Source organism: Myiozetetes cayanensis, unplaced genomic scaffold (assembly GCF_022539395.1).
Source record: "Myiozetetes cayanensis isolate MyiCay16 unplaced genomic scaffold, myiCay2020 scf21, whole genome shotgun sequence".
Lineage (NCBI taxonomy): Eukaryota > Metazoa > Chordata > Aves > Passeriformes > Tyrannidae > Myiozetetes > Myiozetetes cayanensis.
In genome coordinates this window covers 9,930,259-9,948,822 of record NW_026087423.1, presented here as the reverse complement: position 1 = coordinate 9,948,822, position 18,564 = coordinate 9,930,259, and the positions used below count along the sequence as shown (strand labels likewise).

Below are 18,564 nucleotides of genomic sequence, written 5' to 3'. Positions count from 1 at the left end.
TTTGACTTCTGCTGAATTTTCACCCTAAAATGAGGATTCAGTTAATCATTTATTTCTCTTGCCAGTAATAATCCCCAGTAATAATGTAGAGTAACAGTGCTCCCCCATTCCTACCAGCTTGGTTTAGAAGCGACGAGGGTCTCACGGAGCCTCCTCCTCACAGGCAGCCAGGCTGCATTCCCCACAGTCTGTATGCTCTCATTTTCTATGCATTTCCAGATCCAAAACCTTCTGTTTTCTTTCCCTTGTTTGCTCTTGGCAGCTATTGGCAGGAGACATCCTCTTAATGATCTTTTTCTGGCCTTCTAGACGACTGCTCAGACTTCTACAGATCTTTCATTATTAACGCAGAAGCCTTGTAAGTCAGTTTTAATGGCCTGTGCAATTTTTATTCCTTAGCAGGAGACATAACCCCCTCCATATGGATATATGTTTATTAATATAAATCCTTAATATCATTTTTCCCAACGAGAATAATCAGTAGAAGTCAGCCGGCATGTATTACACCTTGTACTGGTTCATCCCAAAAATCAAAGAGCAATCTTTGCCCTGCACCGTGTGGAGCCATGGCAGGGAGGAGCAGATAATCCTTCTCCCTGAGGTTGCCTAGGCACCGAGTGACAGCGAGGTTTCTTTGCACGGCCCTGCCATTCCCCTCCAGACACAGGACCACATCCTGACCGCGGCCGCTTTCATTTGCCTACCGTGGGATTCATTACCTGGTTTCAGCCCCTTGCTGTTATTCCTGGAATATCTCCAATCTCCACTTCTATTCTGATCCGGCAGAGAAGAAGGATGGGTCATTCGTGTTAGGGACGTGTAAGGAATGCCAACAAACCCACTTTTTGTCTGCGACTCCACTATTTGCTATTAGTGCTCAGCCTTCATTACCAGCACATCCTCGCCGACAGTTTAAATGGGGAGACTTGGAAAACAGGACAAAAATCCATGGTTTATTTCTAAAGACTGTCCTCATTTCTTCCCCATAACCAAGGGGCAATTGTCCATTTATTCTGTTAAACGTTTTCCTGCTGTACAAATTGACTCCCATTTTTCTTTTAAATACACTCTTTGAGTCTCAAGATGGAGTTAAATAATAACAAACACCATAGAAGAAATAGAAGCCATTCACAATGCTATTAGATGAGATTTCTGTTCTTCCAGTTGAGCAGGAATTGCTTTCTCCTGTCTCTTTTGTAACTCCTCCATGTGTATCAGGAGACTTCTTCTGTTTAGCAATTAGCACAAAAATTTGTGTTACCTCTTCTGCAATCATGACTTCCATCTTCCCTCATTTACTGCATTTCATCTAAGTTTGTCAGTGAGGAAGGTAACAGAGATATTCCAGCACATCAAAGAACAAAAAGTGCTTGAATATTTGTGGCACTGAAGCACGTTGTGACATTGAAGCATGTAGGAGTCCTGCTGGAATCTCAAAACTGTCCTTCATTTTTTTACTATATTTTTTTTAAATAGGTACCCCATAAAAGAGTTTAATCATGGCAACATAGCCCGTTTCACCTACCTTTACAGCTAAACTATGCTTATTGACAACCCACCGAACATAATGGGCAAAATTTATCTTCACAGATGGTAAATTTTACAGTACAGATCAGACCAGCAAGGCCACAAAATAATCTCCAGTGTCATAAGAATTTCATTGCACACATGTATAGATCATCTGTCAACAAAGTGAGCAGCATGACTGTCAGGCAAAGCAAAAGCACTGAATGCACACTTAGTCTCCAAACTCTTGCCCCTTGACAGGGTCCTTCACTTACACCAAGCCACACCAGCTGGGTTGCAGTATGAAGAGAAAAAAATTCCCCAGACCAGAGCACCACCAAACCTCCACTCCATCTGAAATTCTAGTTATTGAGTGAAAATAAACAGCCGAGACTTAGCTTGAGCACAGCAAAACCAGTTTGGACTGATGGAAGGGACTGGAAGCGATAGCTGGAGCTTCACAAATAAGCTGCAGCATCACCCCATAAGTAACACTAATGGGAGGAAAAGGGTTGAACAAGTATCTTTCAACACAACACCTTGATGAATCGAGGAAGTGTTTCTAATTGCTTTTCCGTTTCCAAGCTTGGTTAAGAGTCCCAAATTTTACCAAAACAATGAAGAATCACCTCTCATATGAGAACCAAAGTCAGTTTTGCTAGAACAAAATCCAACACGAAATAAAATACTACACAACACAGCATGAAATAGTAAAGAAGTGCATAAAATTGAGCATATCTGTTCCTTTGCATACTGTCAGAGCTCAAGGCTGGCATCAAATGCTGCGCTGAGAATGACTTGATTTTGATCTATCATCTCATATGAACCAGACTGCAATTCACCCGGCTACACTTATAAAATATATGATTAAAAACAATCACTTATATTAGGCAAAAATATATTTCCCAAGGTAAACATTCACTTCAATGTATTTTTCTCTGGCTATAACATGCAGAAATTCTATGTATATAAAAACCTTCTGGGTTTTTTATGGACATTAGCACTGAGCTGGAAACCAGGGAAAGCTGGTGAGGGAAATCGCATAAATTAGATGCAGGCACTATAGTGCCTGTATTTCCCTCAGAATAATTCCCTGCCCACTATGTAAACTTCAGCTGGATAATCTCCCCATGGGCCCCACATACGTCATTTGAAACAATCATAGCAACAGTTGCTGGTGCCTTTTCCATCCTGAAGGGCAGGTGAACCATCAGCAGAATTGCCTTTTGCCTCTTACGTACGGTACTTACTATTCAACTGAAGGTTAAATAAAAAAACTTGCCATTTCTCTGATGAAAATGCACAATGCAAGCAGAGCCAAATCAAAGCCCAGACATGCTGGACTACACAGGGCCGACGGTGAATTTTTCAAGGAAATATTTCTGGGCATGTAAAACATGCTGATTTATTGCAACAGAAACATTTCCTGGAGATTTAACCGGTTCCATACTTTCAAAGAAGGAAATCCCCATGGAAACCTGACTGCCTTCCCAGCAGCTCGGGAGCACCAGGATGCACGTTCTGTGTGTTGGGAGAACACCTGACAGCTGGAGCCATGCAAGTCACAGGGGGCTGTGGGAGAAGATGAGGCTCTTGGCAGTAGCCAGGCTTTGTGTCTCATCCTGGGGCTCCCCAGTTTGGAAGCTCTCCATTCCCTCGTTTTCTGCCTCCCTGAAACCCCAGGTTAGGTACTGTGCTCAGAGCTTCCAGGACCTATTTTGCTTTTGAAAGACAACGTTTCAAAACTGTCTCTGCAAGAAGTCTTTGATTATTTCCTGGCCAGCAGAAATATCAAAACTCTACCCTTGCGCCATTTAGTACAAGGTAAATGCTATTTTAGAAATTCCGATGGAAAGAAAACATCCCCATCTTAGGCTGTCTCTAATACCTTGGGAATTTTATCTGTGGTGTGGCAAAAGGAACAAAAAACTGAGAATTAAGAGCTGATGTTAAATCCTTGCAGAGCCTTAGGCAAATTTTATAATCCCTCTGCCATAGCACAGAGGATCAATACACAACTGCTGAAACCTGACTGCTCCATGAGGCTGGTCCATCTTCTGACACTGCATGCTGGCCAAATCCATATTTAAAGAAGAAAAACCAGTAAATCAAGGTAAAAGCAAGACTAAGTTGTGTTTAAATTAAGACTCTTCCTGACCCAAACCTTTTAAAGTCTGGTTAAACCCCATTGTATTTCTCACACATTTCCCTTCTCCCCTGCCCACCCAGTAGCACTGCACTATGAACCACTTGTCCCAATTCACGCAGCAATCTGTAAGTTTATTAATATTCATGTGCTATTTCACAGATGTTGAATGATGTGAAAGTGCTGCATAAGGTTTGCTGTCTGTTTTCTCAACATCTGTCCCCAAAGTGCACTTCTGTCATGTTCTGCTCCCATCATTCCCGGATCAGAAAGTTAGAAGTAAGGCACAAATCTGCTCTGAGGTTTCCTTGCATGGGCTGCAACTCCTTCTTTCCCAAGTGTCTCACATTCTCACAGCAGATGACACTTCTCAATTACCTTTTGACTCTCTTATTCCCTCAGTCTGGCTCACATTTCTCTCTGAATTTGGTCTCTGTGAAGCTCTGAACCCACAGTCTGACAGCTAAGGACAAAACAAATATTCAGCAGTAACCCTCAGGGTGGTTAGAAATGCCTGAATTTTCCTATTACAGGCAGATTCACAAATAAAGGTCAACAGAAAGTCCCCAAAGTTAAAACAAAAATGGGCCACAAAACCAGCAGTCAAAAGCTTGAGGAAGCAGGATAGGCTGGTCTGACAGGAAAACTGAAGACTACTCGCAAAGTTTGGCCCCAAGTCCTGGCTCTGCCAGAGGATTCCTAGACAAGCTGAGGCACATCTCATTTTCTCACCTCTCAGCTCCCCTCTGCACAATGCAACAAAACAGTTCCTTGCCACACATGACCTGTGCAAGATGTATCCAATGTACTTTGGAAAGAGAGCAATAAAATTGATAAAAGCAGAGAAAGTTTCACCAAAGAAATCAAAAACCCTCCTGCAAGCTGTTTGGCAAAACAGATCACAGCAGTCACCCTGGCTGACTTACAGAGGCATAACTCAAGAGGCATGACTAGAAGCAAACAGAATTAAAATAAGAAATAATCAAACAAACATTTATAGCTCATACTTTAAAATCAATGCCCATGTTCCAAAAAGTATCATCCACACAGATAATTCAAGATTATTTATAGTTTTCCCCTGTTGGAGAGGAAATGCCAAAGTTCTCTCAGGAAAACACTGAATATAACCAAAGAAATTACACCCAACAGTGATTTGCCCCTATTTGTAGAGTGCTTAGCACATAGCACTTTAAAAATTCCCTTACCTTAACACAAACTGGTCTGCTAGTGAGTCATCAGCCAGGCAAACGTGAAAGGTCACAATGTCACCTTCTCTGACCGGGTTGAGTGGCAAGCGAATAACGATATTTTCATCAAGCCTTAGTGAAGACTGTTTTAATTGGTCTTGATTTGGGTAAACAACGATGCTACCAATCCTCTCCATAGCTGACAAAGCTTGGTGTTCATTATCTTCACCTGCATGGATATTGTTTTCCCACTTTTCATCCTCTGGAGAACATTCCCCATCCACTGTATAAATCTTATAGAAGAGCTCCACAGTAATCCCTTCCAGAGAGGTTGTTTCCTCTGAAACCATGGGTGGAGGGGAGCTGAACCAGCTAGGAGACAATTCCAGCTCTGCAACACATAATCCTAGATGGCCTGTCAATCTACAGCTGGCCACAACTTCTCTAGACTCCAGGAAGGCAAACATCTTCACACAAGGCAACATCTCCTCAGAGTTATAGTCATCCCAGTCCTTCCCCGCAATATAGAACAAGGTTTGTATTTTGGGTTTATTGGAATAGATTGAGCTGTTGATTATGTGAGATTTTAATTTCCAATTAAAAGTGAATTTATTTGTGAAACCAAAAGATGCAGAAGTCAGCATGAGGTCCAAGGGAACAGGCTGTTCAACAGAAAAGGGTCCATATGTGGCATTTAGGACAGGTGGCTGTTTGGCTTTGTATATAAAGAATGAATCCACCCTAGACTGCAAACTGGAGTTCCTCATGATATCCTGGTTGGCTTCTTTGAGGAAGAAGAAAACATCAGCATTGCAGACGTGGGAGCTCGCGGGGAGATACGTCGGCAGGTTTGAGAATCTCTGTATGCTGTCCATGATCCCTCCTCGGCTCTCCACCACTGCAGGCCAAAGATAAAAGGAAACAGAAAGACAGCTCAAATGTTTGCTTAGCATGCCCCTCAGTTTTTCTCAAAAGCAATGTATTACCCGAGATCAATACTGCTCACCACAATTACAAAACAATCTGACACAGGTATCACGGAGTAACACTTTTGGTTCAAAGCTCATATGCTGAAAACATCCCATTGCATCAGCTGTACAGCTCCTCTTCCACCTTCCCCAGTCTGATATATGTTTGAAAGCCATTAATCAAGTACTGGATACAACAAGGAGGGGATTGATTGGCCAGATCTCAATCTAAGTTCCAAAACTTTTTACTTCTAGGTTTTTTTTCTTTTATTGTTCTATTGTTATTGTTTTGTTGTTACTATTTTTTTGTTTGTATTGTTTTCTTTTATTGTATTAAACTTTCAGCTTTTTCTCACCCATGCCTAAAAAAAGGGTATATTAAATATTAGTAGGCAGTAAAACAACATTTTAAGCAGTACAACTGAACATTTTCTTCGGTCTAATGTCACTAAGACACAATGCAATGGGGGGTAGGAAATCTGCATCCCTCCTAATTCATTCTGCCAGGTCAGCAGTTTGGAAGTTAGTGGGAAACTGATAAAAGCCTTGTGTTCTTGAAACCAAAACTTTTCACAGTAAAATATATGGGGTTTCATAGGGGTCTCCGTGGGATGGATTTATAGACAAGAGTGAACCTGAGAGAAGGAGAAATCCTTTACATACAGAAGGTTTGCAGATGCTTAGAAGGATTTTTTTGGTTTAATTCCTGAGGAGAATGGGACACATTTGGAAACCACAAAAGTTTCTCTGCAGCACAATGTTCAATCCTCCAGCCAGCACTGAGCAATTTTTCCCAGGAAAGAAAAGATTCCAGAGGGAGGGAGGGATCAAATAGATGCCTTTGGTTTGGGCCAATCTCTAATTAATAGTGAGATATATTCAACCTGGGCTGCGATTCTACCAGAAACAGTGGGTCTTTCAAACTGACAATGCACATGCTCCGACAAAAAGCCGGTGAATCCAAGCTCCTGGGAGTGCCACAGAGGAAATAAACAGAAACCCAGTGAATTAAAATGAAGCAGTTCCATAATGTGCAGAGATAACAAAGGCACAATGACAGATCCTAAGGTCAAAACTCTCGTTGTCTCTCGCTGAAGCTCAGCTGCGATTCCACCGTTTGTCAGCACTGGGCAGAGCAGATACACAACGCGACAACCACACAAACAATTACACCTGTTCCAGCCAGATGACTCAGATACTCGCAGCCACAATTTAGCAGAGATAAAAGCTCTAATATTTAAGCTGGGTTTTTTCCAGGTTGTGTATTTTTAAAGCCTACACATTTATCAAAGACGGATTCTAGGGCAAATCTCATCCATTTGACTTTGCCCCACTCTTGTTCTCAGTTGAAATTCTAGTCATTTATTTTTCGATGGTTTGATATTATCTACACTTCTTTAAATGCCTCTCATGTTTTGTTTTTTTGCCTTTACTTTTGCTGTATATTTACTTGTGCCAAGATTTTTCTTCAGCCACTGGAATATTCTTTGCAGGAGTGAGCAAATGCACAAAAATATACAAAAGCATAAAAAAAATTCGCAGCAGGAAACAATATCAAACAGTCTCTTCTCTCACTACTGCATGTGGGGATCAGATCAGGGTTTCCCCTCAGCTCCACAGGCAAATGCAGATGCAGAGCAGCTGCCAAGCAGTCGCCCCACCTGGGCATCCCCTGCCTTGCACTGATGCATAAACATCAGCCCATCTCTCCCAACACACCAGGCCAGCCCACACCTTCCTCTGACTGCACAAGACGAGGAACCCACAGCAACCTGCAGCAGGGATAGAGGCAAAAAGCAGTACCTGGTGACCACCGTTCAGCAGGGATCAGGAAATGCCCCCCTACCTCTTGCTGTGCTGCTCTGTGGGACCCCCAATGCTTTTACACTGAGTAACAAAAGTACCTGGAAACGCGGTGCAGGTCAAACCTCATCCTGCTCATAGCAGGAGGAAAGAGAAGATCGACACAAACTCTAGAACAAAAGTCCCCAGGGGATGTTTTAGCAGCCCCATTACTGCTCTGTGGTTTACAGAGCACCGTGACGCAGTGTGGCTTGTTGTGCCCTTGTGCAATTGCACAACTCGGGTGCTGAAAGTGAACTTTGCTGCTGGGAAAGCCGAGGCAGCGAGGGGAGGGAGGGTATTGGTTTTTTGCTGAATAGTCAGGAGAAGACCAAGCCCCTTCCTGGATTAATTGTAAATAAATTGAAATAGATTTCAAAGTAAAATTGTGCAGCCGTACAGATGAGCAAAGGACACAGAGCAAGAGCACTCTCTGATTTCTGGGGGAAGAGCTAAAACCTGCCTTCTCTTAAGACACACCAGGTTGCAAAGGAGACTTAAATAATGACATAGTTCCTGAGCCTAAAGAGGAGCCAAAAACAAGACAAGGCTTAAATACATTTGTGTTTACATTATAGGACTCCCACACACACTTTACGCAGATACTTTATCTCTCTCAAGAAATGATTTACAGGAAGTTTAAAAGGTATGGTTTTTTCCCTTTCCTCCATTTCATTACAGTGGCAGCATTCACTGCCTCTTTTCAGAACTGGTACAAGGACCAGGATATCATCCTACTGTAACTCAAGCAAAATGAGATACAAATTTTGTCCGAAAGCTTGTATGGGAAGCCATAAACACCAGTAGACAGGGCTGGGCTTTGTCCCACAACCAGCCTGCAACAAAATATGATATCTGAATTCAGCAGCATTTTATGATGCTGTAGGAACATCTAAAAAGAAATACTTCACACCATGGCAGGCCAACACCCCACCTTTTTAATTCAGCACATCAGCACCACAGCATCAATCTCCTTACAGCAACAATCAGAAACAGGACACGTTTGCAGCTTTCTGGTGTGCAACAATGCAAGGAATCAATCACCTGCTCCTTTACTCAGAACTTCAGCAAGATCAAAGAGGGCAAAACATTAAATCAGAATGTGGGTTAGTCCTAATTATGTGCTAAAAGAGAGCAAGAGTCAAAGAAAAGTAAACGGAGCCCAAATGAGCATCCCCAGAGCCCAGTGCTATCTCAGAAGCAGAACAGCGTTTTGCTCAGCCTACTGGGACACTGGAGGTGTTGAGGGGAGATGTGTGGCAGTAACACACTGTTGGACATGACTTGAGATATTTACCTTGAATTTCTGAAATAACTTTTATCTTGTAACAGGCTTTCAGCAGGTGGTTTGCCCCTGTTAAGATATTCATTTACATTAGCCAGATACCCAGACCCCTAGTGCAACAAGTCAACTTTGAAAATCTGCAATTTTATGCCAAAAGTTTTCTGTTCACAGTTGGGCAATATGCTTGTAGCCCAGCTCATCCAGCAAAGTTTGAGAGTACTGACAGAAAGAAAACACCCTCCTGATGTTTCCGAGGAGCAGAGAGAGAGGAAGACACCACACACAAAACCAAGCATATAATGCTGTGCATAAGAGATGCTCCTTCCTGGTCCTTACCCTATCCAGCTCAGACCTCAGCCAAGGCTTTTTCTTTGATGTCCTGATATTTTTTTTTATTTAATCATAAAATCATCCATTGCTTTTGGTTTTAGACTCACTTGACCTTGGACTTCTGCCACAAAAAGCAGCACAGGACTAAGGCAGACACAAAGCCACAGCTGCAGGGCACACTGTGCAGTAAAAATCTGCCATTCACATAACTCAAGATTTCACTGAAGCTACATTTCTTAGATTTCATACTTTTTAATGAGAAGCAAAACAAGTATCCTGCTAGAAGACAGTGATGGCAGCGGCAGGTGAGCATTAAAAACAATGCACATGTTAAGCTGTGGTAAGAGGGAAGTCTTTTAAAATCATCATTTTGTTATTAAAAAGGATAGTAGCTCCTGTTAGAGCATAAATCCAAATTTCACATTTAAATTTTCCCTCTGCTTAGCAAACTACTTAACAGAAACCAAGTCTTCCATAAGCCCTCAGTAATTCTGAAGCTGGAGGTGCAAGGAACAAGTGTTTAAAATTGCCAGTTTTTCAATATCCTTTTTCTCTGAAAACAAACAAGAAGCCAATCCTGCACCTGTGGAAAAACTGTGAAAATGTTAAAATTCATCTTTCCTGCAGCATCATTGGAATTGCAGAGCAAGATCATACAGACACTCCTCTTTGTAAAAGAGGAATAATTTCAAGTAATGTGGTGCCAGTAAGTACTATGATGTTATCCATGACTCATAGAGGCAATCAATGGCTTGTCTGTATAGGAGAAAAATCACCAGCCCTTCCCACCAGCCTTCACTGAAGACCATAAAGATCAAACTACACATGTACATTATTCCCCTATAAAAATGGCTCTATTCATAATAATTATTTTGTTCTGGAATTGCGGGCATTAGCCTTGAATAAAAACACACTGTATCCCAGAATAGGGTGTCTACACAAGGAAAGCTATTCTGGAACTGAGAAAACCATAAGAGAATAATTAATTATGGACCAGCTGTGTAGGTCACTTTCTCTCACACAGGCAACGGGTAAGACCTGATGCTGTACAGGACCCCAGCCATGAGACCTTTTCCAGGTGAAAAACCTGGCTACAGCTGGGGAAACTTTGACTCCTAATCCTGGCAGCAGGAAAATGAGGAGGATGATTACAGTGTGGAAGTCTACCATCATTTGAGCACTATGAGTAGGCTAAGTTTGGGTTGTGTGAGGATTTAAGGAGCCTAGATGAACACCCGCCTCGTGCTCTCCCTGACTCATTCAAAATTTAGTGAAACAACCATGAAAGGAGGATGTCACTGTTTACTTCCCACATTCAGAGTCCATCCTGTGACTCATCTCCTCAGTTTTGCATTCATGAGGAAAAGGAGGAGAAAAACCCTCCACAGTGCCCTTGAGGGGTAAACTTCCATCATCTAACTAAACTAAGAAAAATTCCATCCCCTTCCATTCAAAACCAAGCCTGATTCCTTTAGTACTTGGGTCAGTTATCCAGTGAACCACACTGGCACAGAAAAAGAACCATAACAACAAACAATGCTTTCAACTGTAACAGAATAATTTGAAGACATAAATGATACTCCAAGAAATAGTTAAGTAGAGTTCCCAATACATTTTTTAACATTAAAGTCAGCCCAGAAGCTGCCAACATATAAAAAACTGTAGCGTGAGAAAAGATGATAAGATTCTTTCAAGTTTTTCTCATTCTCTCTTCCTCTTATCCCAATTTGATGTACAGATATAATTTGTTGTAGGACTTGCAGCCAGTTTACAGCCCTTGCATTCAGTCTTGATTACACACTTGTGGAGACAGAGATTCACTTTGCAAAACACTGCTGGTCCAGCAGCTTGTTTTGAAAGACAAGAAAAAGGATGCAATTAAAAAAAAAAGAGAGAAGTCTACTTCATCCGAACATCTCAAACTGAAGAGAGGTTAATTAACTTTTGTAGGCTTGGGACAAGGTCTCACATACTTATCTGAGTCAAGTTGCTCTTACTTAGGCTTCACTGCAGCTGCACGTTTTTGCCACCCTCCGTGGGGGTCGGCCCATCTCATTTCAGATGGGTATCTAAGCCCAGCCACCCTCCAACCTCCTCTTTCAGCAAATCAGGGTATCTCCAGAATTCATTCATTCCCTCCTAGACACTTACATCTGTAGGGTGATAAATCACCCTTGGGAGGAGCCTGTTTCTGTCCAATAACTCAACTGCTGAAGGTGGCCAGTGGAGACTTGCGTGTGGCAGGTTTAGATGACCACGGGCAAAGCAGTCCTGCCACATCAGATCTGTTGGTTCACTCTTCACCAAAGCTTCTCCTCCCACGCCACATGCCTACGTTTGCCCACCATGCTGCTTCCAAAAGGCTTTAAAGCAACATCTCTGGCCTCATAAATCTTTTGTCTGCTAAAATACATTTTTAAGTGCAAAATTAAGCCATGCATATGAATGAAATCCCCGATCAGGCCACAAGTTCAGTAATAAATTATACCTTTGTGTTCCAAAGCAAGTCAAGTGCTATGCCTGCTTACCATTGCCAAAAGATTAAGTTGGGTGGGGAAGTTTCTGAGCTGGTGCTTACTACAGTTTTTAGCTTGCATGTATTTTGCAGAGTCACCCATACTGAAAGACATATGTGCAGCAAGGCCACCTACAGATAGTAATAAAACCATACTGTCTGAAAGGCTGCTTATAAATCTTATTAAAGTAATCCCTTCCCTGAACCCAGATTATTACATTCACCTTTATGGTAGAATAAAAATTAATTTTCTCAGCTATAATAAGTGTATGATAAGAAGGCATCACTTGGGACTAAATAAAGATTATAATTAACTCCAACTGAATAAATCTAAATTTAGCTTGGACTAGCAATTTGTTTTCATACATTTTCCTCTACGACTGAGTGAATAGGTACAGCAGGATTAGCATCCCATGCCAGTTCCAGCACTGCTGTCACAGAAAGGACCGAGGCAGAGTGTAATCCAATACCCAAAAGGCCTGAAGATTAATTCAGGGTTCTCTATCAGCAAAAGTTTGGAAAACTGGAGAAAAACAAAAAGGCTCAAAACTGCCAAGGAAAGCATGAGAAGTGTTGGACTCCAGAGAGAATACTGCTCACTGTGCTCCCTGAATCAGCGTTAGGCAGAGACAGGACCTCTGCCACGGGCTGCTGAGAGCATGTTTAGGGGAAGCACTGTCTGTGATTGCCTGATCTTACTCTTTCCTACAGAATATCTACTTTTGGGTGCTATCAGAAACAGGCTGCTGAGCCAGGTGGGCCTGTGCCCTGACCTGGTAAGGTCATTCTTAGTTTGCTCTCCCTCTCTGGCAACACATCCAAGGTGATTCCTAAAGCCACTGCAAAACAGGGTGCCACAGCATTGCACAAGGACATGCAAGCAAACAAAACGGGGTGAAGTAAATGCATCAAACAAATATACAAAGTTTACCCTCATTTTTTACCTAGTTGAAAATTAAAACCCTTATAGCAGCACTGTAACCAGCAGATTAGAGCTTTATCCTTTTTCAAGGAAACAAGGCTCTACTTATAAAAGGCTGAGGAACTGCCTGGCTAAGCTACTACCTCATTATTTGCTGTTCTCTGGGAAGATGATTGTTAACAATGTTATTACTGGGAAGGAGGAGTTCCAGCTTGTTTATCAAAATAGACCATATATTTATCCTAACCAGGGAACAGCATGCAACCCAAGCAGTAAAGCTACTGAGCCGCCTCCTCCTCTGAATTCCATGAGGGCCCGTGCAGGCATTGGATTAGCCTGTATAGAAGATTTTATCAAGTACAAAGCTGCAGCTGAACCATTATCATTACAGCTGAATGGTTCTCCAAGTTGTATCTTTATTTCCAAAGACTGAAGTCACCTTAAAGGTGACACAGCCTGAAACAAACAAAAAATTTTAGGATGAAATGTAAGTATGTCTATAATGCACCACATCACTCTAACAACTTAAATTCACCTCTCAAGAGGGTTCAGCTTTCTAGACAGAACACCCTTCTGCTGCCCTAGCACCGTCATTTCTTTTTGAGAACAATTTCTGTCCAAATATGAAATTACTCAAAATTATGCTGTTCAAGCCTGAGGAATGAAAATCCTCCTGAAACATGAACATTGGCTGTTACAGTTAAACTTGTCATAGCTTCTAATCCAAAGATCCAGCACCTTAATAGGTTACACAGTGGACATTTTATTCCACCAGGGAGAGGAGAGATCCCCTTTCCTCCAAATGCTACCATCGTGTCAAAGCCTGGAAGGATCTGAGATACAAGACATTAAACCTGTGGCATCTGTAAGTGTAGGGAGGCTATTTCAGGTAAGTTTTAGAGGCTTTTATTGCTCCCTCTGAACCCTGTACAGTGGTAAACATGATAACTAAGGCACCTGATTTTATGGGTTGGAGTAATAGAAAAAACAGTCACAATAAAACAAATTTTAAAACTCTCTAAACATCCCTACAATAGCTTTTCTTGAAACATAGCGGGATGGTTTCACCAGCTGTGAGTAATGTGCCCATCCCCATCCCCCGTAAAATCTTTATGTCATCACAGATTCTATTGACTCATCTCCTCCTCACTCTCACAAGTGTGTTCTTGGCCAAAATCTTTCTTGTTAAAACCATTTATTCAAAAGTGTCTGACAGGAAAAGCTACAAGTTAGATAATATATATATACCCCTGTAGTACTACCTGAATGTCATGCAGAGGCACCGTGAGGTCCCATCCATAGACTGTACAAATCACAGGATAATGGTATTCCCAAGCCAGGTGTTCACAACCTCACAGGGCCAGGGAGTTCCTGCCCAAATCTCTCAGGTGTAAAATATCCTTTCCACTAAGGAGAAGAGGACCTTTTCAATGGATGAAGGACACAGAACAAAGACTGAGGGTGAATCTATAGAGGAAAAGCATGAGCACAAAGAGAGCACAGGGGACACTGAACATTCCCTCTCCAAGGGCCAAGCAGAAAAGGGGCGAGACAGTCACAGGGTTTCTCCTTGGAGCCTCCAGCTCCTGCTTCCTCTCACACAGGCAATACAGGTATTTGTAGAACTAAGGTTTTCCTGCCCAGACTATTTCCTGGAGTGCTAGAAGGGAGATATTTCCTGCACATAATACTCAGCATAGCCAAGGCCACCTTGGTGAAGAGACTGACAAAGCCCACACTTCAGAGCAGGGAGGGTGCCCAAGAAAGGAAGTCCCCAATGAGTTTCTCATTTGATGTGGCTGTTGCAATTGCTCAGGTTGCTCTGCTGGGCTGATCACTGGCCTAACTCGCAATTTTAGCTTCAATCAGGGGTGCTGATAACATGGTTAAAAGTCACAGGCTGCTCTTGGCAAGTTTCTCTGCATCTCTTATACAACAGCAACAGGGAAATTGTCCTGCCACCTACAATTAGAGGTATTAGTACAGTGGCTAAAGGTCACAAATTCATCAGCTGGAAGAACCAAATGACAGAGCTACTATTGCAAGCTAAACTGAAGTTTAAAAATACTTGATTAACCATGGAAAGTTTCTGTTCCAGTTACCTGGAGGGGAGAAACAGTTGCCAAAGCAATGCTCACACAGACAGGTTTTGCACAACCTCTGCTCGGTGGGCAGAAACGCATGAACACAAACCACAAACACCACAAGGTGCCTCCCCTCAGCACAAGCAGCTTTAAGGTTTCCTAAATCCTTCTTCTGCCCTCCAGACACCTCTTGGCTGGAGGTGGAGATGCCAAAATCAACCCCGAAAAACCAAGGCAGCACCAACGCAGGAAGGCAGATTCGCACTCCCAGGCAGCACAACTTTGCTACAGGAGTAGTCAAGAGGCACAACTAATCCAGGTGAAGCTCAGCAGGGTGACAGCCCCAGGGGCTCCAGCAGAGCTGCTGGACCTCTCACCCAGCTCCCCATCGCATGGCACTGGTCCTGGCATTGGTTCTTACCCCGACAGAGAGTTGGTGCTTCCAGCTGCCAGCACTGCAAACCCCTGCGCATCCCTTCTGGAACCTGATAAATAAGGTTTGTCACGGCCAGTGTAGATTCTCATTGCTAAAAAGGCGGTTAGGAGAGGGCTCCCTAAGCCGTTATCCAAAGCAAAACTCATTTTCCCTCAGTGATATTTCATAAACAACAGAAAATGAATACATGTATGGGAGTGTGTGGATATATTCTCCAAACAACAGGGAGGCTTTACAAGGCAAACGCATTCACTAAAGGCGCCAGGTGATTGCAAAAGTAAATCTTTTAAATATATGCTCCAAACCATTAGCCAACTCTGAAATATTTGTATTCAGTGTCAAAACACCTACAAGTCACACAAAGCCAAGAGACTGACAGGAGAAAGGCCAGGATTTATGTTAGCTGGGGTCTATCTGTCATAGAGATAGGAAAGCTGAGAGAGAGTCCTTTTTATTAAAATCACTCTCCTGCTGCAGATATTGATCTAAGCAGCTAAGGTTGAACAGCAAAGTTCATCCCCATCTCTCACAAAGTTCCTCAGTGGCACAGCAGTAAAGGGCTGGGGTAAATGCCCTCAGACCCCCAGCAAATGGAACCTCAAAAGGAAGCAGGCATGGAACAAGGGGCACTGGTATAAATGGCATCCCATGACACCAGAGCATAGCTCCCTTCCAGAAACCAGAAAATCCCTCTCAACTGCACTTCCCAAATTACTAGAAAGCCTATTTTGCTCCCCAAATCACTAATGCAGGTTGCCATTACTCCCAGATTGAGTTCACCATTAAAGCAATACAGAGAAACACAGTGCTGACTGCATTGCTTGCACTCCCATTTTAAGGAGCAAATTTCATCCAAAAAAAAATAAGGAGCCATTTCATCCTTCCCTAAATCTGCTTCAGCATTTTCCATTTTTCCTCTAAGCAATAATTTCTGCCCCAGTGTGGGTTGATCCCTCCCTGGCAGTTCTCCCTCAACTCCTGGAGGACTGAGATCTTGGCTGTGTTTCTCTTTACAAAGCCCAGCTTGTGACTGCAGTCAGTGGCCTCAAGTATTACACCTAAGCACAAAATGGAGCAAAGGAACTTGAAGTTCTACATACTGCAGACTTCCTACAGTCCTTCATGCACGGGTTACACAGGTAAATCATTTTATAGCACTTCTGGTTCTCCCCGTGGAAGCATCTGTCTTTGGAGATATTGAAAAATTCCTTGCATGAGCCAAAAATTACAGGACATTAAAATGCTGGCAGGAGATTCTCCAAAGGCTTTGTCAAAAATTGTAGGAAGGTTGGTCCAAAGCCTTACTCCAGAGCAATGGGTTTTCACTGGGTTGTTCATCCCGTTGTTTTGATGCTCTTGGAGGAAACGAGCTCCAAACTGATGGGCCCGAAGAGCCGCATGAAACCACAAAAGCAGCTTACAATAAAACCCCTGTAAAGTTATTAAGAACACAGATATGTCTTGAATGCACAGAAAATCCCCTCTCTCACCAGCACACATCCATATCCCACTGTGACTGTAATCCCAGGAAGAGTATATGCCATGCATGGCCCTGCTGGGGACCGCGATAAAGCAGAACAGGGTGGGGAGGCACGCAAAGCAAAATCAGGGTTGGGCACCAGCCCCACAGCTCTGCCTGAGCACTGGGAGAAATTCACCTTTCAAACCCCACTATTGCTGGATCTCTCACCTGGGTAGTGACTCTGACTACCCATGCTGATTTTGGGGACTGTTAGCAATGTAGACAGTTAAACAGTCAAATCTTTGAAGTGTTTACGTCTGTGGAAACCAGTCAGGTTTCACTTAGGTCTCCCCTCAGAGCTCCAGAGGTGCAGGCTGTTGCCTCCAGCAAGATTTGTGTCCCCATCCTGCAAACACGCACACACAGATATCATTTCCAGTGTGTGCAGTCTCACTAAGTCAGGGAGTTTTCCCACTGGAAAATTTAAGCACAAGCTACAAAGTTCCAGGACAGAGACCTGTGAGGTCATGTAGCCTTTTAGCTGCTTGACAAAAAGCTCCATGGCTTTACAGATTCACCACTATTAGTTCAGAGGTATCTGAGCCTTTTTTCTCTGAACCCAGTCTTCAATCTGCACTTTGCATTGCTCTCACCAGCAACCAATATTACATTACACTAACCAGACTCCCAGAACAATATGTGTTCTCTGGCTCCCACAGGAGCAACCACACAGGCCTTATTCTGCAGTTCAGACACCATTAAGTTATCAATCCATATCTGCCTCCCAAGGAACAGCACATGAAAACACAAATCCTTCCTTTCTAATGACAGCATTCTTTTTTTCCCCCCACCCAAAATACCCAGAACAAAACTTTCTGTTTTCTCTCAGGTTCCTTTACTTAATTCAACATTTTATTTTTGGAATGACAACAGCCTCGAGCAACTCCATTAATTTGTTAGAGAGTAAGAGAACTTTGCATTCCTAGGGTGACTGCTGACCTCCTCCCCTGCTCCCTTGCTTATTGAAACAGTCCTGCTCAAGCACATCCCCGGTATCAGAACAAAGCATAATTTTTCCACACTTGAATGCATTATTTTACTTTATGAATACACATTTGACATATTTTACAAATTTAAGGCAGATGCTGTCAGAACGGACGAAATAACCATCCCTCGGTGCCGCTTTTCTCTTACTACAGCGATCAAAGGCTGCGGCTTGTCATTCACATGTGGAGAACAACTACTCTTGGGTAGTTGTTGGAGAGAAGAAGGAGCCTGTAGCCTCATCCAGGACTTCTTGGGTGCTTGTTTCTCTGTCTGCTGGCAATTAGCAATTTAGAGTCTGATTTTCTAAGAACAACGGAAATTCCCAATAGCTCTGGAAGAGGCAGTTCAAGGAGATCTTGTCAAAATATTTGTGTGTAAAGGAAGGGAAACCTTATTATGGCTTTCATGCTGTGAGGCACCAAATAGAGTTACCTTGCTCACAGACAATTATTAACTTACAGGCAACGACCAAAAACTCTCGAGCAAAAACCAAATTTGGATGAGGTCACACTTGCTGTGTGGTTCACTTGTGTTAACTTATTAACGCAGTAAAAGATAACGAGCATTAGCTGACAGCATTTTCAAACTCTCAAAGAGTCAAGAGGAGTAAATTAGATCACATTTGAGATTGCCTGAGAAGGCAGAAAGCTGCATCTAATTCTTTTCTCAATGACAGGTCAATTATAAAACCGAGGAAGAGTCACAGGGCATCACTATCTCAGCCCAACGTTCATGGGCACACAGCACCTGGGAGCTGAGGATGCAGCTCCACCACAGCTCAGTATCAGCATCCACCCATTCAAAGCTGCTGTCTTGGGCAGTGACAGGGAGCAG

The 18,564-nt window shown here is 42.8% G+C and overlaps 1 protein-coding gene across 1 annotated transcript in view; it reads right to left on the bottom strand.

Annotated features, from left to right (window-relative positions):
• The window catches only part of TMEM132B (transmembrane protein 132B), a 225,931-nt gene that overhangs the window by 157,969 nt on the left and 49,398 nt on the right, over positions 1–18,564 (bottom strand). The window contains exon 2 of the mRNA XM_050318218.1: positions 4,858–5,737. Coding sequence (XP_050174175.1) covers positions 4,858–5,737 — 880 coding nt within the window. The remainder of the gene's footprint in view (positions 1–4,857; positions 5,738–18,564) is intronic.